Source organism: Lepidochelys kempii, chromosome 10 (genome assembly GCF_965140265.1).
Source record: "Lepidochelys kempii isolate rLepKem1 chromosome 10, rLepKem1.hap2, whole genome shotgun sequence".
Taxonomy (NCBI): Eukaryota; Metazoa; Chordata; order Testudines; family Cheloniidae; genus Lepidochelys; species Lepidochelys kempii.
Window position 1 is genome coordinate 57221954 of NC_133265.1, and position 21130 is coordinate 57243083.

The following is a 21130-nucleotide window of genomic DNA, read 5'->3' on the forward strand; positions in this document are numbered from 1 at the left end:
TTCATAAATGATTTGGACAATGGCATAGAGTTGCAAGCTCTTTGGAGGACAGGGTTAGAATTCAAAATGATTTGACAAACTGGAGAAATGGTCTGAAGTAAACAGGATGGAATTCAATAAGGACAAATTCAAAGAACTATACTTAGGAAGGAATAATCAACTGCACAAAAACAAAATGGGAAATGACTGTCTAGGAAGGAGAACTTCAAAAAAAGATCTGGGGATTATCGTGGTTCATAAAATAAATAGGAGTCAACAATGTAACACTGTTGCAAAAAAAATAAAACACACAAAAAAACCCATCATTCTGGATGGATTAGCAGGAGTGTTGTATGCAAGATATGAGAAGTGACTCTACTCAGCACTGATAAGGCCTCAAATGGAGTACTGTGTCCAGTTCTGGGCACCACATCTGGAGAAAGATGTGGACAAATTGGAGTAAGTCCAGAGGAAAGCAACAAAAATGATTAAAGGTCTAGAAAACATGGCCTATGAGGAAAGACGGGGGGAAATGGAGAGTCTGAAGAAGAGAAGACTATGGGGGAACATTAATCTTCAAGTACATAAAAGGTTGTTATAAAGAGAAGAATGATACATATTTCTCCATAACCACTAAGGACAGGTTAAGAAATAATGGGCTTAAATTGCAGCAAGGGAGATTTATGTTAGGAAAAACTTCCTCAGTGTAAGGGTAGTTAAGCACTGGATTGAGGAATCTCTGTCATTCGAGGTTTTTAGGAAAAGGCATTTTCCAAACTTTTTTGGCCACGGAACACTTTGTAGCCTATTCCGGGACACTTATAATATTATTTTATAGTTGTTTGGTTTTCAAATAAAAAATTGCGTTACTTATGCTCAAATATATTTTATTTTATAAAACAAAGCAAAAATACAAATTTAAAATAACTTGAACTAACAATTTCTAACTGGAAAGTGCGTATAAACTAGTAAAAAAATCAGGTGCAAGAGTCAAAATTAAATTCTAGATTCTTTCACGGAACACCTATTCACATCGTGTGGAACACAGTTTGGGAAATGCTTTAGACAAACACCATCATGGATAGTCCAGATAACACTTAGTCCTGCTTCAATGCGGGGGACTGAACTAAACGACTTATCGTGGTCCCTTCCAGTCCTACATTTCTATGTTTCTATGATTTGTTGAAGTAACAGGAAATTTTGGGGTAGGAAAATTTTTAAATAACTCATCATTACGCTTTTTAAAAAAGATTTTTGTGTCCTTAATACCAATACATATTTATAATTTGAGTCACTCTGACTGGAAGTTTCTGTAGATGGTGTAGATTTCTTATGGTGTGCTTAACACGCTCAAGAAGAATCATCATGAACAGTTTGCTTGGAAAGGAAGGCAGAGTGATGCTGTGGTGATTAGAGCACACCAGAGCATTGCCTTACCCTTTCCAAAATAGGGGAATAATCCCATGGCACCAGTCGTCAGGTAGTTTCTCATGAATCCATATTTTGTTGATAATGTGGGTCAGCCCTCCCAAAATGGAATCCCCAGCATGCTCAATTAGCTCTGCAGCTATACTGCAAATACTGGCAGCATGGCCATTCTTCAGTTTACAGACTGTGCTTCAAACCTCCTCGAGCATATCAGCCCTCCAGCTGCATACATTTGATCCAACAATAGCTGGATGGAGAAGTCCTCCTGAACAGCCTCACACATGCTGAAGGGATGTCATGGCTTCCAACCTCACCCACCTCAGCCATAGTATAGGGCAGGCCACAACATTGACAGAGAACTGGGCTCTGGTGATCTGAAGGGTGCACTCTGTGATCCACGAACAGGAGAATTAATGAAAAATTGTATTAAATTATATACCTAATTGAGATGCAGGTTCGGTAATGGTCTCAGCCCTAATGACATGCTGTAGTGTATATTTCTAAAAATTTACTCGTCGTCTATAGTATGAACTATTCAAGAACACACTAATAGAAATCAATTACCATTAGAAATTCTGCCTTAATAATAGAATTCTACAGCAGACCATAAAATGAGCTACCCAGCTAAGAGAATTAGTTATTATAGTATTGAGCATATTGGCAGCTGCTGTTACCTTCAGTCACTGCACTAACACTGCTTGGTAAAATGCTTTTGTATACCCAGAGTCTGAAAGGCGCTATATAAAACCGAGTTCTGATTCCCTCCTAGAACAAGCCATCTTGCTCCAAGCAATCTCCCTGAAGCAAATCTTTGAAGAGTAAAGCATGGTTCTCTGTAGTGCTCCTTCTGTCATAATCTAACATTATATGTAAACTAAGCTTGAATTGATGTAGTGACATGCTGTCTAATAACCACCATTAAGCAACCTCTGTTAAGTAAAGAAACTAGAGAGAGGCTGCATATCAGATCAAGGAGACTCATAACAGACAATTTCCAAACCACAAAAAAATCAGAGCATTACCTTAATAGTTATTTCAAGGAACATTGACAGAATCCTGTGTATGCGCTTATGTAGAGTCTTATGGACTTTGGGGTTTATATACATTGCATGTGCAAAGCTTACAGTTTGCATGACCACAGTGTGGATCACATGGTGTATCTTCTTCTGTATCTGGTGGTCAGACCTTCCACACTCATCCTCTTAAAAAATAAACCAATCAACCACAAGTTTAGAGAGTGACATGATCCAGTAAATACTTAAAGAATTTAAAGTTAGGTGTCAGATACCTGACTCTGATATCTACTAAGCTCCAACTGAAATACACTGAGATATTTATTTCAGTATGAAAAGTGAGAGCAGTAGTAGGTTAAACACCAAATATTGTTCCCATCAAAGTCAACAGGAGCAGGATTGGGCCCAAAACATTTAACAAGAACTTCATCTGTTTCTATTTGTCATACTACATTCATTGTTTCTTTTTCTATGAAAAAAAAATTGACCGGCTAATTAACTCTCCAAATTCCAAAGACTGCCTTTACATTATCTGAGATTTTTTTCACTTACAGAAAAGCTCAGTAAAACTTGGGGAATTTACTATCATGAGTTTGCAGAAACAAATTTGCGTAGATCTTCCCAAGTCTCTCTTGCGATGAATCTGACAGCTCAAAATCAGGGGCACCATTTCAGATTTTGGTTGGGGGGGACTTTAACCATGATTCATGAGACTACTTAGGCACTTGAGAACTCTAGTTTTTTGGCAGGTAACTTATCAATTAGCTGACAGGAGCCCTGTATCTAATTCCTTTATAAAAGAAAGAAAATTAAATAAATATTAGACCCACTCAGCTCTAATAACAACATGTTTTGACATCTTGTGGCAAGTTGCTTAAGGGACACTTGTTAGGTTTTAAATTTTAATGTATATTCTTACATTATTACTAACTCTGTGGGGTTAGTAACCCCTAATCATTTCTGTTGCCCTTTTCTGTACCTTTTCCAAATCCAGTATATTTTTTTGAGACGGGGTGACCAAATGTGCACACACTATTCAATATGTTGGTGTACCGTGGATTTGTATAGAGGCAATATGATATTTTTCTCTTATTATCTATCCCTTTCCTAATGATTTCCAATGTTCTGTTAGTTTTTTTAATTGCCACTGCACATTGAGCAGCTGTTTTCAGAGAACTATCCACAATGACTCCAAGATGTCTTTCTTGAGTGATTTCAGAGTAGCAGCCGTGTTAGTCTGTATTCGCAAAAGCTCACGAAAGCTTATGCTCAAATAAATTTGTTAGTCTCTAAGGTGCCACAAGTACTCCTGTTGTTTTCTTGAGTGGTAACAGCTAATTTAGACCCCATCATTTTGTATGTATAGTTGGGCTTATATTTTGCCAAGTGCGTTACTTTGCATTTATCAACACTGAATTTCTTCTGCCATTGTGTTGCCCAGTCACGCAGTTTTGTGAGATCCCTTTGTAACTCTTTGCAGTCTGCTTTGGACTTAACTATCTTGAGTAATTTTGTATCGTATGCAAAATTTACCACATCACTATGTACCCCTTTTTCCAGATCATTTATGAATATGTTGAATAGGACTGGTCCCAGTACAGACCCCTGAGGGACACCACAATGTACCTCTCTCCATTCTCACCTTTTATGCCTACCCTTTGTTTCCAATCTTTTAACTGAAGTGCCTGGCAGTGCCTTCAGGATCATCTAAGGACCCTTAATCTACTTAATCTACTTTAATGCTCAAATAAATTGGTTAGTCTCTAAGGTGCCACAAGTACTCCTTTTCTTTCTGCGAATACAGACTAACACGGCTGCCACTCTGAAACCTACTTTAATGGTAAGCCTTTTTTTATCTCAATCACCCTACCTCTGTTTATAAACAAACTCCTTTCCTCAAAGGCTATGCTGCTCCCAGCTTTGGAACTCATCCCATATCACCCTCAAGCTGTTGCAGTTAAGAGCTCCATCTGGGGCTAGGGTGAGTAGACCTCCCCTATGAAACTTGGGGGGAGGGGAGGGCTAGAGCTCTCCCCTGCCCTCCCCCCCACAAATGGTGCCCCTGCTCAAAATAATACTGTGTTAAAACTGCAAAGTTTCACCACATTTGGATTCGAATTCATAAATCAATTTAGGCCAGGGTATAAGGTTGGTGACCCTTACCAAACATATCAACAAAACTAGGTTGACAGAAATTAGATGAGATCCATGTGGCCTGGAAATGTTGTTGCTAATGGTCCATATGGTTCTGATCTATAGTTCAGTTTACTGGAGAATGAGAAGCAGGGAACGCACACTCTCCTATTTTACTATGGTGCGAAAATCACCCGTGTTCTCTGTCAACTGACTGGTGTGCTCAATATTTTCGTTTGTTCATTTGCTTCTCATTTTATATTTAGTACATATTTACAGGGAAGAGCTTTTAAAATGTTAATGATATTTGGAAGCCAAAATAAAAGCTGGAAAGAAGACAGCATTGTGCATTAGGGAACAGCAAAGCAAGACTAGCTTTGAATCTCAACTGTGCTACAATAAAATGAAATAATAATACTTACCTTACGTCTCCCGTTGGAGGGATTCTAGGGTGCTTCACATACACTCATTTAACAGATGAGGAAATGTAGGCACACAAGAACAGGCATATTGGTTCAGACCAGTGGTCTATCTAGCCCAGTATGCTGTCTCTGACAATGGCCAATTCCAGACGCTTCAGAGAGAATGAACAGAACAGGTCAGTTATTGAGTGATTCATCCCTTATTGTCTAGTTCCAGCTTCTGGCAGTCAGCGGTTTAGGGACACCTGGAGCATAGATTGCATCCCTGACCATCTTGACTAATAGCAATTGGTGGACCTATCTTTCATCAATGTATCTAATTTTTTTAAACCCAGTTATACTTTTGGCCTTCACAACATCTTCTGGCAATCAGTTCCACAGGTTAACTGTGGATTTTGTGTAGGGAAGTACTTCCATAGACAACCTTAAGGTTTCAGAAGCGCTGAGCATCTGACTTCCAGGGGTTTGCAGGTGCTCAGAACAACTGAAGTTCAGAAGATAAGTTTTATGTACAGGGTGACAATGTGAGTCTAGAGCAAAGCTGGAAAAAGAACTCAGGACACTTGAATCCCAGTTCTGTGCTTTATAATCAAAAGACCATACATTTAGTTATGAAAGTTAAATGTCATAAATAAACAGTATGTCACAACAATTGAAAAATTAGGTTGAGAAAGTGCAATGACATATCCTCAAGCCTCAGTGGCAGAACTGAGGCAGGTCTACACTACGGGCTTAAGTCAATCTAAGTTACGCATCTCCAGCTACGTGAATAACGTAGCTGGAGTCAACATAGTTCAGGTCGACTTACTGCTGTGTCTACACTGCCCTGGGTCAACAGGAGAAACTCTGCCATTGACTTAACTTATGCTTCTCATTCTGGTGGAGTACCGGAGTCAATGGGAGACCCGCTAAATTGACCCCCAGTGGATCGATCACCACAGCGTCTATCCCTGGTAAGTGTAGACATGCCCTGAGATAAGGAGAAGATGTATGAAGTGTTGTTGCAGCTATGTTGATCCCAGAATATTAGAGAGAGAAGGGGGGTGAGGCAATATCTTTTATTGGACCAATCTCTGTCAGTAAGAGAGACAAGCTTTCAAGCTTACACAGAGCTCTTCTTCATATCTGGGAAATGTATTCAGAGTGTCACTGCTAATTACAAGATGGATATTACAAATTGCAATATCTGTAGACATGTCTTCATTGCTACGATGATCAACACCCCCCACAACACACCTTTCAAGATCCATGGGCTCCTACTCCTGTGTATCACAACAGGATCTCATCCAGTGCACTAAATGTCCGAGTAACAACTGTGTGGGTGAAATGAGACAATCATTACACTCTCGAATGAACTCACATAGAAAAATGATAAAAGACAAAAACACCATATCACTGTGGGTGAACACTTTTCAAAAAGCGATCACTCTATATCTGACCTCTCAGTGCTCATCCTCAAACACCTTCAAAAGATTAACCTGGGAGCTTAAATTCATTACTTTGCCAGACACTAAAAATAATGGACTAAATAGAGACACTGGATTTATGTATAAAGAAAAGGAGTACTTGTGGTACCTTAGAGACTAACCAATTTATTTGAGCATAAGCTTTCGTGAGCTACAGCTCACATCATCGGATGCATACTGTGGAAACCTGGATTTATGTATGCAGTTGTTGTAGCTGTGTCAGTCCCAGGATATTACAGAGACAAGATGGGTGAGGTAATATCTTTTATTGGACCAACTTCTGTCGGTGAGAGAGACAAGCTTCTTCAGCGTAAACTCAAACATTTGTCTCTCTCACCAACCAAAGTTGGTTCAATAAAAGATATTACCTCATCTACCTTGTCACATGGGTTTATGGCTTATTACAACAATCAATAACCCACTTACACACACACACCCATTTTCCTCACACAGCTGTTACTGGAGAGGGTTTAACTGGCTACTTCATCCACCCTGTCTTTCTAATAAGGAAAAGATAATGGTGAAAAATTTCTAAAGTACTTAAGTCTCATTTTCAAAATCAATTAACTCACCTATGAGCCTAAATTCCAACTGGACTTAGATGCTTTTGAAAATGTTACCCCTTGAACTTTCTGTTTATATATTGTTTTAGATGCAGTTTTAGTGCTATCTGCTGCTTTTAAAATTCTGTGTCAATTTCAGATGATTTATACCCTTACCAGGATTATTCCTGTTAATACTGACTTCTTACTGGTCTTGAACATTCAGCCTTGAGATGGCTGGCTGGAGTTCCACCATAAAATTAGGCCTATCCACTGCAGTTTACTGCTCTGTAACCTGGCACAAATCTCATCTTCAACAGGCTAGCTGACTTATATTTCAGTGAAACTGTTTCCTGTTGTTTAGTGTCGTATATTTTGACAGTGCATTCTTCATCACTTGAGAAATTCACCCTAGGAATTCCAGGTGGCTTTTAGAAATCAATATACAATATAACCTTCCAAATTGTTAAATTATTCTGAAATGCCTACAGTTCTGATATTGAAGGCTGCCAAATTGTCCTCCCAAAGCTGACTCTAAAAAGGAGGTGGAACAGGTGGTTGCTTAGAGCAGCAGAATGTTCAGGGACTGTTTGTATGGGTGACTGATTTGGTATACTAGATTAGCTAGCTTGACAGAAGCAATAGAAACCCTAGTTAACCGTATCCAGGAGCAGATTTACGATGAAACAAACCACAGTAGCATGGGGCTCTCAATGACAGGGGGCCCCCCAAAATGCAGGACAAATATCTGACAACCTGCCTCTGAGTCTCAGACGGCGGTGCAGCAGGGCTTAGGCAGGCAGGCTGCCTGCATGCTGTGGCCGGTGGCCCCACGCCACTCCCAGAAGTGGCCGGCTGCTGGCATGTCTCTGCGCGCCCCTGGTGCAGGGGGGAGGCGGCTCTGCATGCTGCCCCTGCCCTGGGCAGCGCATGGAGACCTGCCGTCCCCCTCCCACCAAGGGGTGCATAGAGACATGCCAGCAGCAGCTCAGCAGGGCTAAGGCAGCTTCCCTCCTGCTCTGCCTCCCTCCCTCTATGCCACTTTGCTCCCAGAAGCAGCCAGCATGTCCCTGTGGCCTCTGGAGGTGGGGTGTCTCTGCGCACTGCCCCCGCCCCAAGCACCAACTCCGCAGTTCCCGTTGGCCGGGAGCTGCAGCCAATGTGAGCTGCAGGGGTGGTGCCTGCGGGCAGTGGTGTGTGGAGACCGCCGTGCTCCCCCCTCCTAGGAGCTGCTGCAGGAGGGGTGTGTATGCCGGTCACTTTGGGAGCCGCGCTGCCCGAGATAAAGTGCCTCCCTCTTGCCCCCATCCTGCACCCCAACCCCTTGCCCCAGCCTACAGCCTGCACCCCACACCCAAACTTCCTCCCAGAGCCCACATGCCTCCCACACCCCAACCCCCAGCCCAGAGCCCACAGCCAGCACCCAAATTTCCTCCCAGAGCCCACCCTCCACACCCACTGCCCCAATTAAGGTACCTAGCTTTATTTTCATTTACTTCCCATTATTTATAATATAGGAGGAGGATGAAGAAAAGAAGAATGCAAAATGGAGAGGAGATAAGAGAGAATGTTCTTTTTCTTGGCTGGGTCCTGTGGGGGAGGCCCCAAAAATGAAGCTCCACACAGGGCCCTGTGACGTTCCCCTGGTGTTATCTGGACCAGTGATCTGCCAGGTCACTACAATCCTTGACTCTGGAAGCCAGCGTTACCCTGCTCTGCTGTGAGAACCCCCACTCCTGGGTTGTTCACGCACAGCCTCTGGCATGTGAGCTGCTCCTTGGATTGTGCAACCAAATGACACTAGCCAATATCTCCAGTCCCAGACACAACCCTAGGAACCTCTGTCTTGCAGTGTCCAGTTATGCCTGCTGGATGCTGCAAGCTTATATGAGTTCGTCAATTTAACAAAGAAATTGATATGCACCAGGCTTGTTATCCCAAGGGGAGTTTCTGACACACTTCAAACCAAATGCACTGCTTCGGGTAGAATAAACAAACAAATGTATTAACTACAAAGATAGATTTTAAGTGATTATAAGTCAAAGCACAACAAGTCGGATTTGGTCAAATGAAATAAAAGCAAAACACATTATAAGCTGATCTTAACATTTTCAGTGCCCTTACAAACTTAGATGCTTCCCACCACAGGCTGGCTGGTTGCCCTTCAGCTAGGCTCTCCCCTTTGATCAGCGCTTCAGTCGCTTGGTGGTGATGTATGGAGATGGAAGAGAGAGGAAGAGCATGGCAACGTCTCTTCCTTTTATCATGTCCTTTTTTCCCTCTTGGCTTTGCCCCCTTCCCCCTTCAGAGTCAGGTGAGCAGTCCCAAACTGACCAAAGGAAGGGGGGTGACTGACTTTGTCCAACAGATCCTTTGTTGCTGCCTAGGCCAGTGTCCTTTGTTCCTGTGAGGATGGGCTGTGTTTGTCCCATACATGCCCTGATGACGTGTGAACTGCCCCTCTGCTCTTGGAGAGTTTTTGCCTGGGCTTGTTGTAATCCATGAGGATACATTTTCAGCCTCATAACTATATGAATTAAATTAAAACCTATAACATTACCATAACAACAATGCTCAGTACATCATGAGCCTTCCGAAGACACCCGACATGACAAACTTTGCATTGAATACCATACAATCATAGTATAAGGATGAACGTGGGGGTGCAGGGTATTCACCTGAGGTACAGAACATCACAGGCCCTACTAACTCTAAATCCACCACTGCCTGTATCCCATGGTGTATTATGATTAACAATGATTGTTTCTAACAGTGGACATATAAAATAGAATCCTCCTGGTCCTGGTGGAGTGATGGGTAGGGAAGGCCTGGGGAAAGCCATGGAAAGTGCAGCAGTTCCACCTCACAGGAGATCATGCAAATGTGATTTTTTTCTTCCAAGTTTTAAGTAAAACTCCGTCAAAGTGTCAAGTTTCCCCTCATTTTGTGTTGAAACCCTATAAGGGCACCAATTTTGCAATGTTTCAGTGCAAAGCCATAACTCAGTATTTAGCTTGCAATGAAACACAAAACCAGTCTAATTTTGAAGGACATGTTGATAGAAGTGTGGCCACTGCCTAAAGAAGCGTTTATTCCTCCTCCAGTTTGTTTTCCTTTCACATGATGCAGCTGCTTCAGATTTCCTAAAAAACATGTGACTGCCAAAAAAAAATTGGTTTGTTTATAAGCAATCAGGCACTCATTGGTCAATACAGCATGCTATTATATTTGCAGACATGAATATAAACCCAGACATTTTATAACTGGAAACTATACATAGAGATTAGAATTACAATAAAACAAGCTCATATTTTATCACAGAACACTGAAGTTAAGTATAATAGTGCACCAGATTTCACAAGCAATTACTAAAAATGTTTCCCCCCTCAAGGATTTACATACATCTTTAGGAGTCCAACTCTCACCAAGGTTCAGACTCTGAGGAGGGGTCTAATTGTTCACATCACTAACTGTGGTAGTGCAATTCACTGTGTTGTGACTTGGTACTGTCCCTGGTCACACATAATTCCTATTGCTAGCCTATTATTGCTCTTCCACCACTAGTGTATTTCTAGCCATCACCCTACTTCTAAACACATCACACACTTTTCCCTTGGTTTAAAAAACTTAGCCCTGCTCTACACTGGGGGTGGGGGGGTCGACCTAAGATACGCAACTTCAGCTATGCGAATAGCGTAGCTGAAGCTGGCGTATCTTAGGTCGACTTACCTGGCCATGAGGATGGCGGTGAGTCAACCGCTGCCACTCCCCCATCGACTCCGCTTCTGCCTCTCGCGAGCTGGTGTTGCGGAGTCGACAGGGAGCACGTTCGGGGATCGATCACTACCCGCCGATCTGGGTAGTGAAGACCTGCCCTTAATGTGTAGTAGCCTGTGCCTTCCAGTACAGTAACCAGTCTGAAGGAAAATCTTCATTGGCATCTCTCTGGAGAGGTCCTGTGTCAGCTACTCCCCTTGTTCTGGTGTATCAAGGCAAGAGAAGGTTAAGCAATTACTTGACATAATAAAACTCCCTGTTGTTGGGAGCAGGGGCATAGCTCTTGGATCTGAAAGATAATGAGCATCTATTAGGACAATAGAGGTTAGAGCAGTCACTTTAAATAAAAATAAAGACACCAATCAGGTAATACAAAAATAAAGTGGGAAATAAGCTGAATTTATAGAATAGTTACTGCATTTTTACTATTCATCTGGGAAAGGTTTGGCTGGTTCACTCTTTTAATGTAACTACCAATTAACCACTAATTCTACAAAGTTTCGAGTGGTTCTGCTGCATTAGCTCATTTAACTCCACACTGACTAATTTTCCTATTTGTTTAGTCCAAGTGGTTTAAACATGCTTAGTATCTCAGACAAATAGGAACTGACCATTTCTATTTGGGACACTTATGACCAGATTTTCAAAAGAAATCAGCATTGCTCCCAGTACGCTGATCTCCTTTGAAAATCTGGCCTTTATTTGGGTGCCTAAATGGGAATTGGGCTCTCTTGAAAATTTGGCCCTTCACCTATTGCCAGTAGATCACTGCTTGCTTCACCTTGGAGTATATTCCAAAAGCACTAGTGTCCAATTTTCACATAGTTTAGATGAAATGCAGGTGAATGATTTTTGTAACTTTGTTTTCTGACTTTTCATAAATACATATTCATTTTATTTTTGTGGCCCTCCTGTAGTACATAAATTGGAGAGGATTTGCACAATCTTCTAAATACTGCAGGAAATAATGTGTGGGATAGGGATGGCGTCTGGAGAAGGGGTATCAGCAGAAATTGGCAAGTTTTACCAATGCTTTACTAGAAAACATGTTACTTGTTTCTTTGGTTTTTTTTTAAACTTCAGTTAAAGCTAAAAATTGTGGCCTAAAACCACATGAAATGAGTGGGGAGAGGGGGCTTAGTTTAGCTCCTCGTAGACAAATGTCTACACTGCTGTTGTCACTTACCTGGAAGCCATGTTGACTGTCTCAGTTTAGAATATGAATTGGAGACTGAATTATCAATGTAACTCCAGGTCGCACATCAATGTGTGGAAGCTTGCACAATCAGTCTACCTGTTCTACCTATCCTGTGAATAAACACAGAAATTCAGGCCTGCTGCTCCCAGAGCAAGTGGTGCCAGATCAGACATCAGTTTTACCCAGAGGTCATTCTGGCTTTCACAAACACTGGTATCAATTTTTTTTTTAAGAAGGTAGGGAATAAATGGGTCTTCAAGCTGAACTGTTGAGGGAGGGAATTTGGGAATAAAAGAAATAGCACGCCTCTGAATATCAGGGTGGGTGTCACCCAAACTTGTATTTTTGTGGGACTACAAAGCAACATAACATATGTGTGTAATCTGTAAGAACTGGAAGGGAAAGAATGGCTTTATCCAAATACTCCCTCTCTGTACCTTTGGGTAGAGCCCTCCGTGGGACTATTTTTTCATTCCGCTCCCATCCGCTCCTGCTATTATGGCAGCAGGTCCTGTGGAACTGTGGGATCCCAGTCCCGGTGCAGGGCTCTACTGTAGCCCTGTGCTGGGCTGTACCTTTGAGCTCTTGGGAGCCTGGCTTTTACATAGGAGGTTTTTACTTATGAAAAAAACAACATGGAAAACCAAAAACTAAAATAAGAAACATTTGGGTTTTACATTTGCTGCTCAGATCCTTTGTGGGTAGCTAATCTGTAGTAAAATCTCACAGCACAGAGTGGGATAGCTCGATACCTTCCCATTTGGTATTTCCTTTGTTATTTGAGACATTAATCCAGCTCAGACATAATCATTTAAAACAGAAGACTATGGAGAATTTCTGGAAGACTTCACAGACTAAGCTTGTTCCCAATTCTGTTTTGTTTGGGAAGCAGAAAAGTAAATTAGATTGTCAAATGGAAATTACTTAGAAATAAGGAAATTGTTTGCAGGATAACCCTGCTCCTGCTTCCCCGCCCCTCCCCTTACCGTATATTTAACTATACCTTCCTAGGGTGTAATATGCTGAGTGGATACAAGACATATTCCCACTTAGAGAGACAAGGTGAGTGAGGTAATATATTTTATTGGACTAACTTCAGTTTGTGAGAGAGACAAGCTTTTGAGCTTGCACTGAAGAAGCTTGCCTCTCTCACTAACAGAAGTTGGTCCAATAAAATATATTACATCACCCACCTTATTTCTCTAATATCCATTAAGACATGGCTACAGCAACACTGCACATTCCTGCTTAGTTGGTTTGAAATACAATTATTTATGGGAAAGGAGTACTTGTGGCACCTTAGAGACTAACCAATTTATTTGAGCATGAGCTTTCGTGAGCTACAGCTCACTTCATCGGATGCATACCGTGAAAACTGCAGCAGACTTTATATACACACAGAGATCATGAAACAATACCTCCTCCCACCCCACTGTCCTGCTGGTAATAGCTTATCTAAAGTGATCATCAAGTTGGGCCATTTCCAGCACAAATCCAGGTTTTCTCACCCTCCACCCCCCCCCACACAAACTCACTCTCCTGCTGGTAATAGCCCATCCAAAGTGACAACTCTCTACACAATGTGCATGATAATCAAGGTGGGCCATTTCCTGCACAAATCCAGGTTCTCTCACCCCCTCACTTCCCTCCAAAAACCACACACACAAACTCACTATCCTGCTGGTAATAGCTCATCCAAAGTGACCACTCTCCCTACAATGTGCATGATAATCAAGGTGGGCCATTTCCAGCACAAATCCTGGCTTTCTCACCCCCCCCTTTTTTTCCGGGGGACACACACACAAACTCACTCTCCTGCTGGCAATAGCTCATCCAAACTGACCACTCTCCAAGTTTAAATCCAAGTTTAACCAGAACGTCTGGGGGGGGGGGTAGGAAAAAAGAAGGGGAAATAGGCTACCTTGCATAATGACTTAGTCACTCCCAGTCTCTATTTAAGCCTAAATTAATAGTATCCAATTTGCAAATGAATTCCAATTCAGCAGTTTCTCGCTGGAGTGATCCATCGGTGATCTTCCTGATAACACCATCCTGGCCACTATGGATGTAGAAGCCCTCTACACCAACATTCCACACAAAGATGGACTACAAGCCGTCAAGAACACTATCCCCGATAATGTCACGGCTAACCTGGTGGCTGAACTTTGTGACTTTGTCCTTACCCATAACTATTTTACATTTGGGGACAATGTTTACCTTCAGATCAGCGGCACTGCTATGGGTACCCGCATGGCCCCACAGTATGCCAACATTTTTATGGCTGATTTAGAACAACGCTTCCTCAGCTCTCGTCCCCTAAAGCCCCTACTCTACTTGCGCTATATTGATGACATCTTCATCATCTGGACCCATGGAAAAGAAGCCCTTGAGGAATTCCACCATGATTTCAACAACTTCCATCCCACCATCAACCTCAGCCTGGTCCAGTCCACACAAGAGATCCACTTCCTGGACACTACAGTGCTAATAAACAATGGTCACATAAACACCACCCTATACTGGAAACCTACTGACCGCTATTCCTACCTACATGCCTCCAGCTTTCACCCTGACCACACCACACGATCCATTGTCTACAGCCAAGCTCTGCGATACAACCGCATTTGCTCCAACCCCTCAGACAGAGACAAACACCTACAAGATCTCTGTCAAGCTTTCTTACAACTACAATACCCACCTGTGGAAGTGAAGAAACAGATTGATAGAGCCAGAAGAGTTCCCAGAAGTTACCTACTACAGGACAGGCCTAACAAAGAAAATAACAGAACACCACTAGCCGTCACCTTCAGCCCCCAACTAAAACCCCTCCAACGCATTATTAATGATCTACAACCTATCCTGAAGGATGACCCAACACTCTCACAAATCTTGGGAGACAGGCCAGTCCTTGCCTACAGACAGCCCCGCAACCTGAAGCAAATACTCACCAACAACCACATACCACACAACAGAACCACTAACCCAGGAACTTATCCTTGCAACAAAGCCCGTTGCCAACTGTGCCCACATATCCATTCAGGGGACACCATCACAGGGCCTAATAACATCAGCCACACTATCAGAGGCTCGTTCACCTGCACATCCACCAATGTGATATATGCCATCATGTGCCAGCAATGCCCCTCTGCCATTTACATTGGTCAAACTGGACAGTCTCTATGTAAAAGAATAAATGGACACAAATCAGATGTCAAGAATTATAACATTCATAAACCAGTCGGAGAACACTTCAATCTCTCTGGTCACGCAATCACAGACATGAAGGTCGCTATCTTAAAACAAAAAAACTTCAAATCCAGACTCCAGCGAGAAACTGCTGAATTGAAATTCATTTGCAAATTAGATACTATTAATTTAGGCTTAAATAGAGACTGGGAGTGGCTAAGTCATTATGCAAGGTAGCCTATTTCCCCTTCTTTTTTCCTACCCCCCCCCCAGACGTTCTGGTTAAACTTGGATTTAAACTTGGAGAGTGGTCAGTTTGGATGAGCTATTGCCAGCAGGAGAGTGAGTTTGTGTGTGTATGGGGGTGGGGGGGTGAGAAAACCTGGATTTGTGCTAGAAATGGCCCACCTTGATTATCATGCACATTGTAGGGAGAGTGGTCACTTTGGATGAGCTATTACCAGCAGGATAGTGAGTTTGTGTGTGTGGTTTTTGGAGGGGGTGAGGCGGTGAGAGAACCTGGATTTGTGCAGGAAATGGCCCACCTTGATTATCATTCACATTGTGTAGAGAGAAAAGGAGTACTTGTGGCACCTTAGAGACTAACCAATTTATTTGAGCATGAGCTTTCGTGAGCTACAGCTCACTTCATCGGATGCATACCGTGGAAACTGCAGCAGACTTTATATACACACAGAGAATATGAAACAATACCTCCTCCCACCCCACTGGCCTGCTGGTAATAGCTTATCTAAAGTGATCATCAAGTTCGGCCATTTCCAGCACAAATCCAGGTTTTCTCACCCTCCACCCCCGCACACAAATTCACTCTCCTGCTGGTGAGAGTTGTCACTTTGGATGGGCTATTACCAGCAGGAGAGTGAGTTTGTGGGGGGGGGGGGGTGGAGGGTGAGAAAACCTGGATTTGTGCTGGAAATGGCCCAACTTGATGATCACTTTAGATAAGCTATTACCAGCAGGACAGTGGGGTGGGAGGAGGTATTGTTTCATGATCTCTGTGCGTATATAAAGTCTGCTGCAGTTTCCACGGTATGCATCCGATAAAGTGAGCTGTAGCTCACGAAAGCTCATGCTCAAATAAATTGGTTAGACTCTAAGGTGCCACAAGTACTCCTTTTCTTTTTGCGAATACAGACTAACACGGCTGTTACTCTGAAACCTGTAATTATTTATGGGGCTCAGTTAAACACTTACGTATTGAGAACTATATAGGTCACGGTGTTAAATAGGGGACCAGCATATATTTTAACACTTAAATGCAGTACTTAACTTGTGCCAGGGCTGAGCCCCAGCACCTCTAAGCTTGGCAGTTCATAGCTCCAACATCGCTGGCCTTGCCACTTCAATTATGAAAGTAAAAAAATTGCTTGAGCCCTGGCACCTCTTTCGTTACAAAGTAAGCAGTGTTTAAAGAACCCATGTAATTGACATACAAAATTAGCTATCAGATTTGTTTGCAAATTATGATTCTTGTACATATCAGTACACTGCCAATTCATAATATTAGAGCAGAGAGGCATACTGGGGAGACCAATACGAGAGCTGTGTACAGCAACATGACCATTTTAATCAATCAGTTTAGTAGCTGGGGTCTGGTTTTAGGATGTCTCACAAAGAGACTAAGATTTATATCTGTTATTTGCAGGCATCATTTAGAAGAGACTGAATTATTTTTATTTTTCAGATTCAGGAGGAAATTTGGGACACAAGTCTTAATTGAGAAAAATACTTAAGCATGTGTTTAAATCCTGAATTTTCAACCACTCCAAAATTATATTTTGATTAGTAATTAGTATTAACAATAGTAGTATTATTCAATCAGTATCATTTGTAACAGTTAACTCACTTTACCTTCTTCAAGGTCCCAATTCAGCAAAGCACTTGTATGCTTAAATCAGGTATTTGCTTAAGTGCTTTCTGAAAGGTGCTGGCTGGATGACAGCGGAAAGTAAATTACTGGTGTTAATCCATGGAACAGTTACAAAAGCAATATGTTTCCCACATTACCCTACCAATATGCATCAGGATGGTGAGGGGGTAATTTGGTTTCCATTGCCCATTCAATCCTTGGCCTCTCTTGAGAAGACCAACAGAAAAGGCAGCTAGTGCCAGTTGTGATTGTTTTTTTATAATGTGGATAGCTGGAACTAGGCAGAAATCACCAGCTCAATAAATCACTAGCCCCACAGATCACCAGCACTGTAATTCAGATAGGGTAGACTTTCTGTCACCACTGACTGGAGCGAGATTCAAACTAGGAGAGACCAGGTCTGTGTCCCATCACGAGTACCTTGAGTCATCCCTTTAAAAATGCAGTAAGGGTCCACTAACCAATACAGAGCCATCCATTCATTCACAAGGAATATTCTATACAGTCTAGCAGCAATGCATAACTTCTCCTAGCTAATGAAATTATATATTAAAAATAAAATTGCAAATGCCAATCAAGCATATGTTTTCACCATGTAACAAATTGTTATTTGTGGTTTTCTTTCCATGTGTAATATAATATAACAGCTTGTAGCTGTTTAAATTTAGTTATGCACACATCTTTCAGCAAGCTGCATGCACATCTTTCAGCAAGCTGCACACTTTTTCTTGCTTTTTAATAATCCAGACACAAAATATCGAGTGCAGCTAAGAAGAAAAATGTGAGTAATAAGAAAAAATAGACAAAGAAATCTAGAGTCTGCTATATGCAAAATACCAAACTGAACACTGGCATGTTAGGCTTGTTTGTTTTTAATGGCAGCAGTAGAAGCTGACCAGGGTATTGAACTGGTAGAATTATTCCTCGTGGAGAAAGATTCCAGGGCAGAGTGCAAGGGGAATAGCTAAAATTGTGTGCTAAGTGGAATCTAATCCAAGATGAGCGATGAATAACTGCATAGCATCTTTATGTTTGTGACAAATGTGTCCACCCATCTATGTATAGTAATAAACAATTTATTTAATGCAATGTTAAGGTTTCAGTGTTAGCAAAGTTTAGTAATTAAGTCATGAAATGTGAAAATTAATGCTTGGTGTATGCATTATAATACAATACAATGCAATGTAATATAGTTGCAGATTTTTCCTGCAATTTTGGTGGTACCTTTTCATTTTCAATAACTAGAGGCCAAAGGAAAACCTCAAATCTGAAAACTTCCCTGACCTTTTGTGAAATCTGGATCTGAACTGTCATAGATGCATGGATTTTTAAAACCAGAAGGGACCATTATGGTCATCTACTTTGTCCTTGATGTGCTTTGACTACTTTGTGGTAATTTCTAAAGTCATCCGTGATCATGTAATTAATGACTGTATCTTAGGTTTCATATTCAGTAGATAATTGTCAAATGCCTGTAACTTTGGTAGATTCAATCAAAAACTTTTTAATCCTAGCAAAAGTCCTCAATGAGACCTACATCCATGGTAGGTTTCAGGCTTTCTATATCAATTGGTTTTGCAGTAGGCTTGTGTTCTGGGAAAAAAATAATAGCATGGTTAGACATTTTTTTAAATGGGAAAGGGAGTCAGATCAAATTTAGAAATAAAATTTAAAAAATCAAGTCTCCTCCTAGCCATGATCCAGGAGGAATATGGAGCCCAAAGGGAATTTTAAAAAAGAAAGTGTGTGTGTGTGTGTAGGTTTAGAAAACATGCTTTGGGTTATATGGAGGAAGTGTACAGTTAAGAAGTAACACTGAAAAAATGTGAATGTCAATGTACCACAGAATCAAGTTCTCTGGAAATATTACAGTCAATAGTTTTGCACTGAAATTATTTGTTTAATAATTAGTGATGAGTTAATAACGATTGGGTTAGGGTTTGCCTGACCCTTTCATGTACCTTTTTATTACCCTGTGGTGGCTCTAGCTGTTGTACCCTGCAACATGACCAACAGACTTCAAGACTTGCTCTGCAGCCCACCTCAGTACCAGTGCCAGGGGTCTAGGAAAGGCGTCCCAGCCCCCATCCTCTTTGTCAGCCGTAGGCTGTCACTATTGGTATATAAATGCAAAATGGTGCACCCAGATGTGAAACAGGGTGTCCTGCCTCAAGCATCAAAGTTTGAAAATGGAGCCATACACGTCTCATATTGTTTGTCAAATTCATCCATTTTCCCTTCCCTCTGCTCACATATATAAGGAAATAAAACAAATCTGGGGTAGAGGAGAAGAGCTTTGAAGAACTACCATGACTTCATCCTGCTCACTGTCCTTATAAGTTACATCCTTCCCTCCCCACCTCATCCCTTTCATCTCTCTTGTCCATTTAGATTGTAAGCTCTTTAAAGCAGGGACTGTGTTTTATTATGTTTGTACAGCACCAAGCGCAATAGAGCCCTGACATGATATGGGGCCTTTTGGCACAACAGTAATACAAATAATAATGAGCATTGAATAGTATCATTAGCACTTCCAGGATTGTTCCCGGTCTTCATTTAATTGTGTAACCATCGGTCAAAGAAAGGGACTAATGAGTGTCTATTTCGTCTCCCATTGTACAGTGTTCTGCGGAATGTGGTGCAGGAGTCCGAACACGGTCAGTAGTTTGTATGACTAACCATGTCAGCAGTTTGCCACTGGAGGGCTGTGGGAATAACAGACCCTCTGAAACCATCCCCTGTGACAATGGACCCTGTGTGGGTAAAGTGGAGTGGTTTGCTGGAAGCTGGAGTCAGGTGAGTTTTACATCAAAATGATATATTTATATTTCTATCACCAATTTTTTATCGATACAAAAATTATTTAAAGTGGGAAAGTATTTTGGTTGTGCACCTTTTGGACTAATTGTCTTCTCATAGAGTATTACAAACTGTGTTTATTTTTTGTTCCTTTGATATGATGTATATTTGCTGTCATTTTCTCCCCCTGTTTTTATTACTCGGATGAAATTATTATGACACTTGGATGAAAATAAGATTTTTGTTTCTTTGCTCCTTTACTATGACACTTGTATCTCTCAGCTGGAGACGTAAATCCAGATCTTTGTGTCACTGCCACAGAGCAGCTGGGGATTCCCTTGCAGAGGAATCCTCATGTGACATAAACCCAGCAACCAGCTCTGTGTAACACTTCCCTCCTCCATGGTATAGGTGATATTTCCTGGGTAGACCAGAGGCACGGAGGGGTATGGCTGGAGCACGCTGCTCTGGCCAGCAAAGCTGCCCGTAGCAGGGCCGGCTCCAGGCACCAGCTTTCCAAGCAGGTGCTTGGGCGGCATTCAGAATGGGGCGGCAGTCCGTGTCCCTCGGCGGCAGCTCCGCCTCCCTTCCTGCCATGGTGGCTTTGGGAGGCAGCTCCGCTACTCCTCCAGGCATGGCGGCAATTCGGCGGCGACTGCTGGGGGCGGCAAAATTGGTAGAGGTGCCCCCTGCCCCATAGAGGACTGTTCTAGCCAGCATAATTTAGATCATCCCTTAGGCTGAGTTAACTTACACGAGGGGCCTGTTTGGTCCCAGGATCAGAAGCATGGACAGCGAAGTTAGAGCTACTCATTACCCCAAATCCAGGTATGCAGTTCTCATTTGATGACAACACTGTCACCAGTAACTAATACGATATTACAAATCTCTAACTGTAAGTGAATTATAAGCAACAAAAGTTAATGAAACAGATGTTTTTTCATGAAATGTTCCTTCATTTTAAAATAAAAAATGATAAACATAGGCTATATTCCCACAACTTTCTCTGAATGGAGTGTTTTTCACCAGGTATCAGGGTGTCCTTAATGATAAGTTTTTCACCAAATAGCAAAAAATTCTGCCATTACACTTGAGGTTTGCAAGTTTAATGACCGGTTTCAGTGACCAGTGAAAAGAATTTGTTTATTTTTTAAAAAAGAGTGGATAAGGTTTTGTACTTCTTTGCCACAGTTAAATATATTCAGTAATACACCATTAAACAGATATAATAAAACTCAACCTTTACTGTAGAACTAGCTGATGATGCTCAAGAACATTAATGCTTGAAAGAATTAC

General features: G+C 41.8%; 1 protein-coding gene across 3 annotated transcripts in view; it reads left to right on the top strand.

The window, feature by feature from the left end:
* THSD4 (thrombospondin type 1 domain containing 4) overlaps positions 1–21130 on the top strand; it is a 622386-nt gene that overhangs the window by 568004 nt on the left and 33252 nt on the right. For all 3 annotated transcript variants that reach the window (XM_073303716.1, XM_073303717.1, XM_073303719.1), the window contains one exon: positions 19658–19831. In XM_073303716.1, the coding sequence (XP_073159817.1) occupies positions 19658–19831 (174 nt within the window). The remainder of the gene's footprint in view (positions 1–19657; positions 19832–21130) is intronic.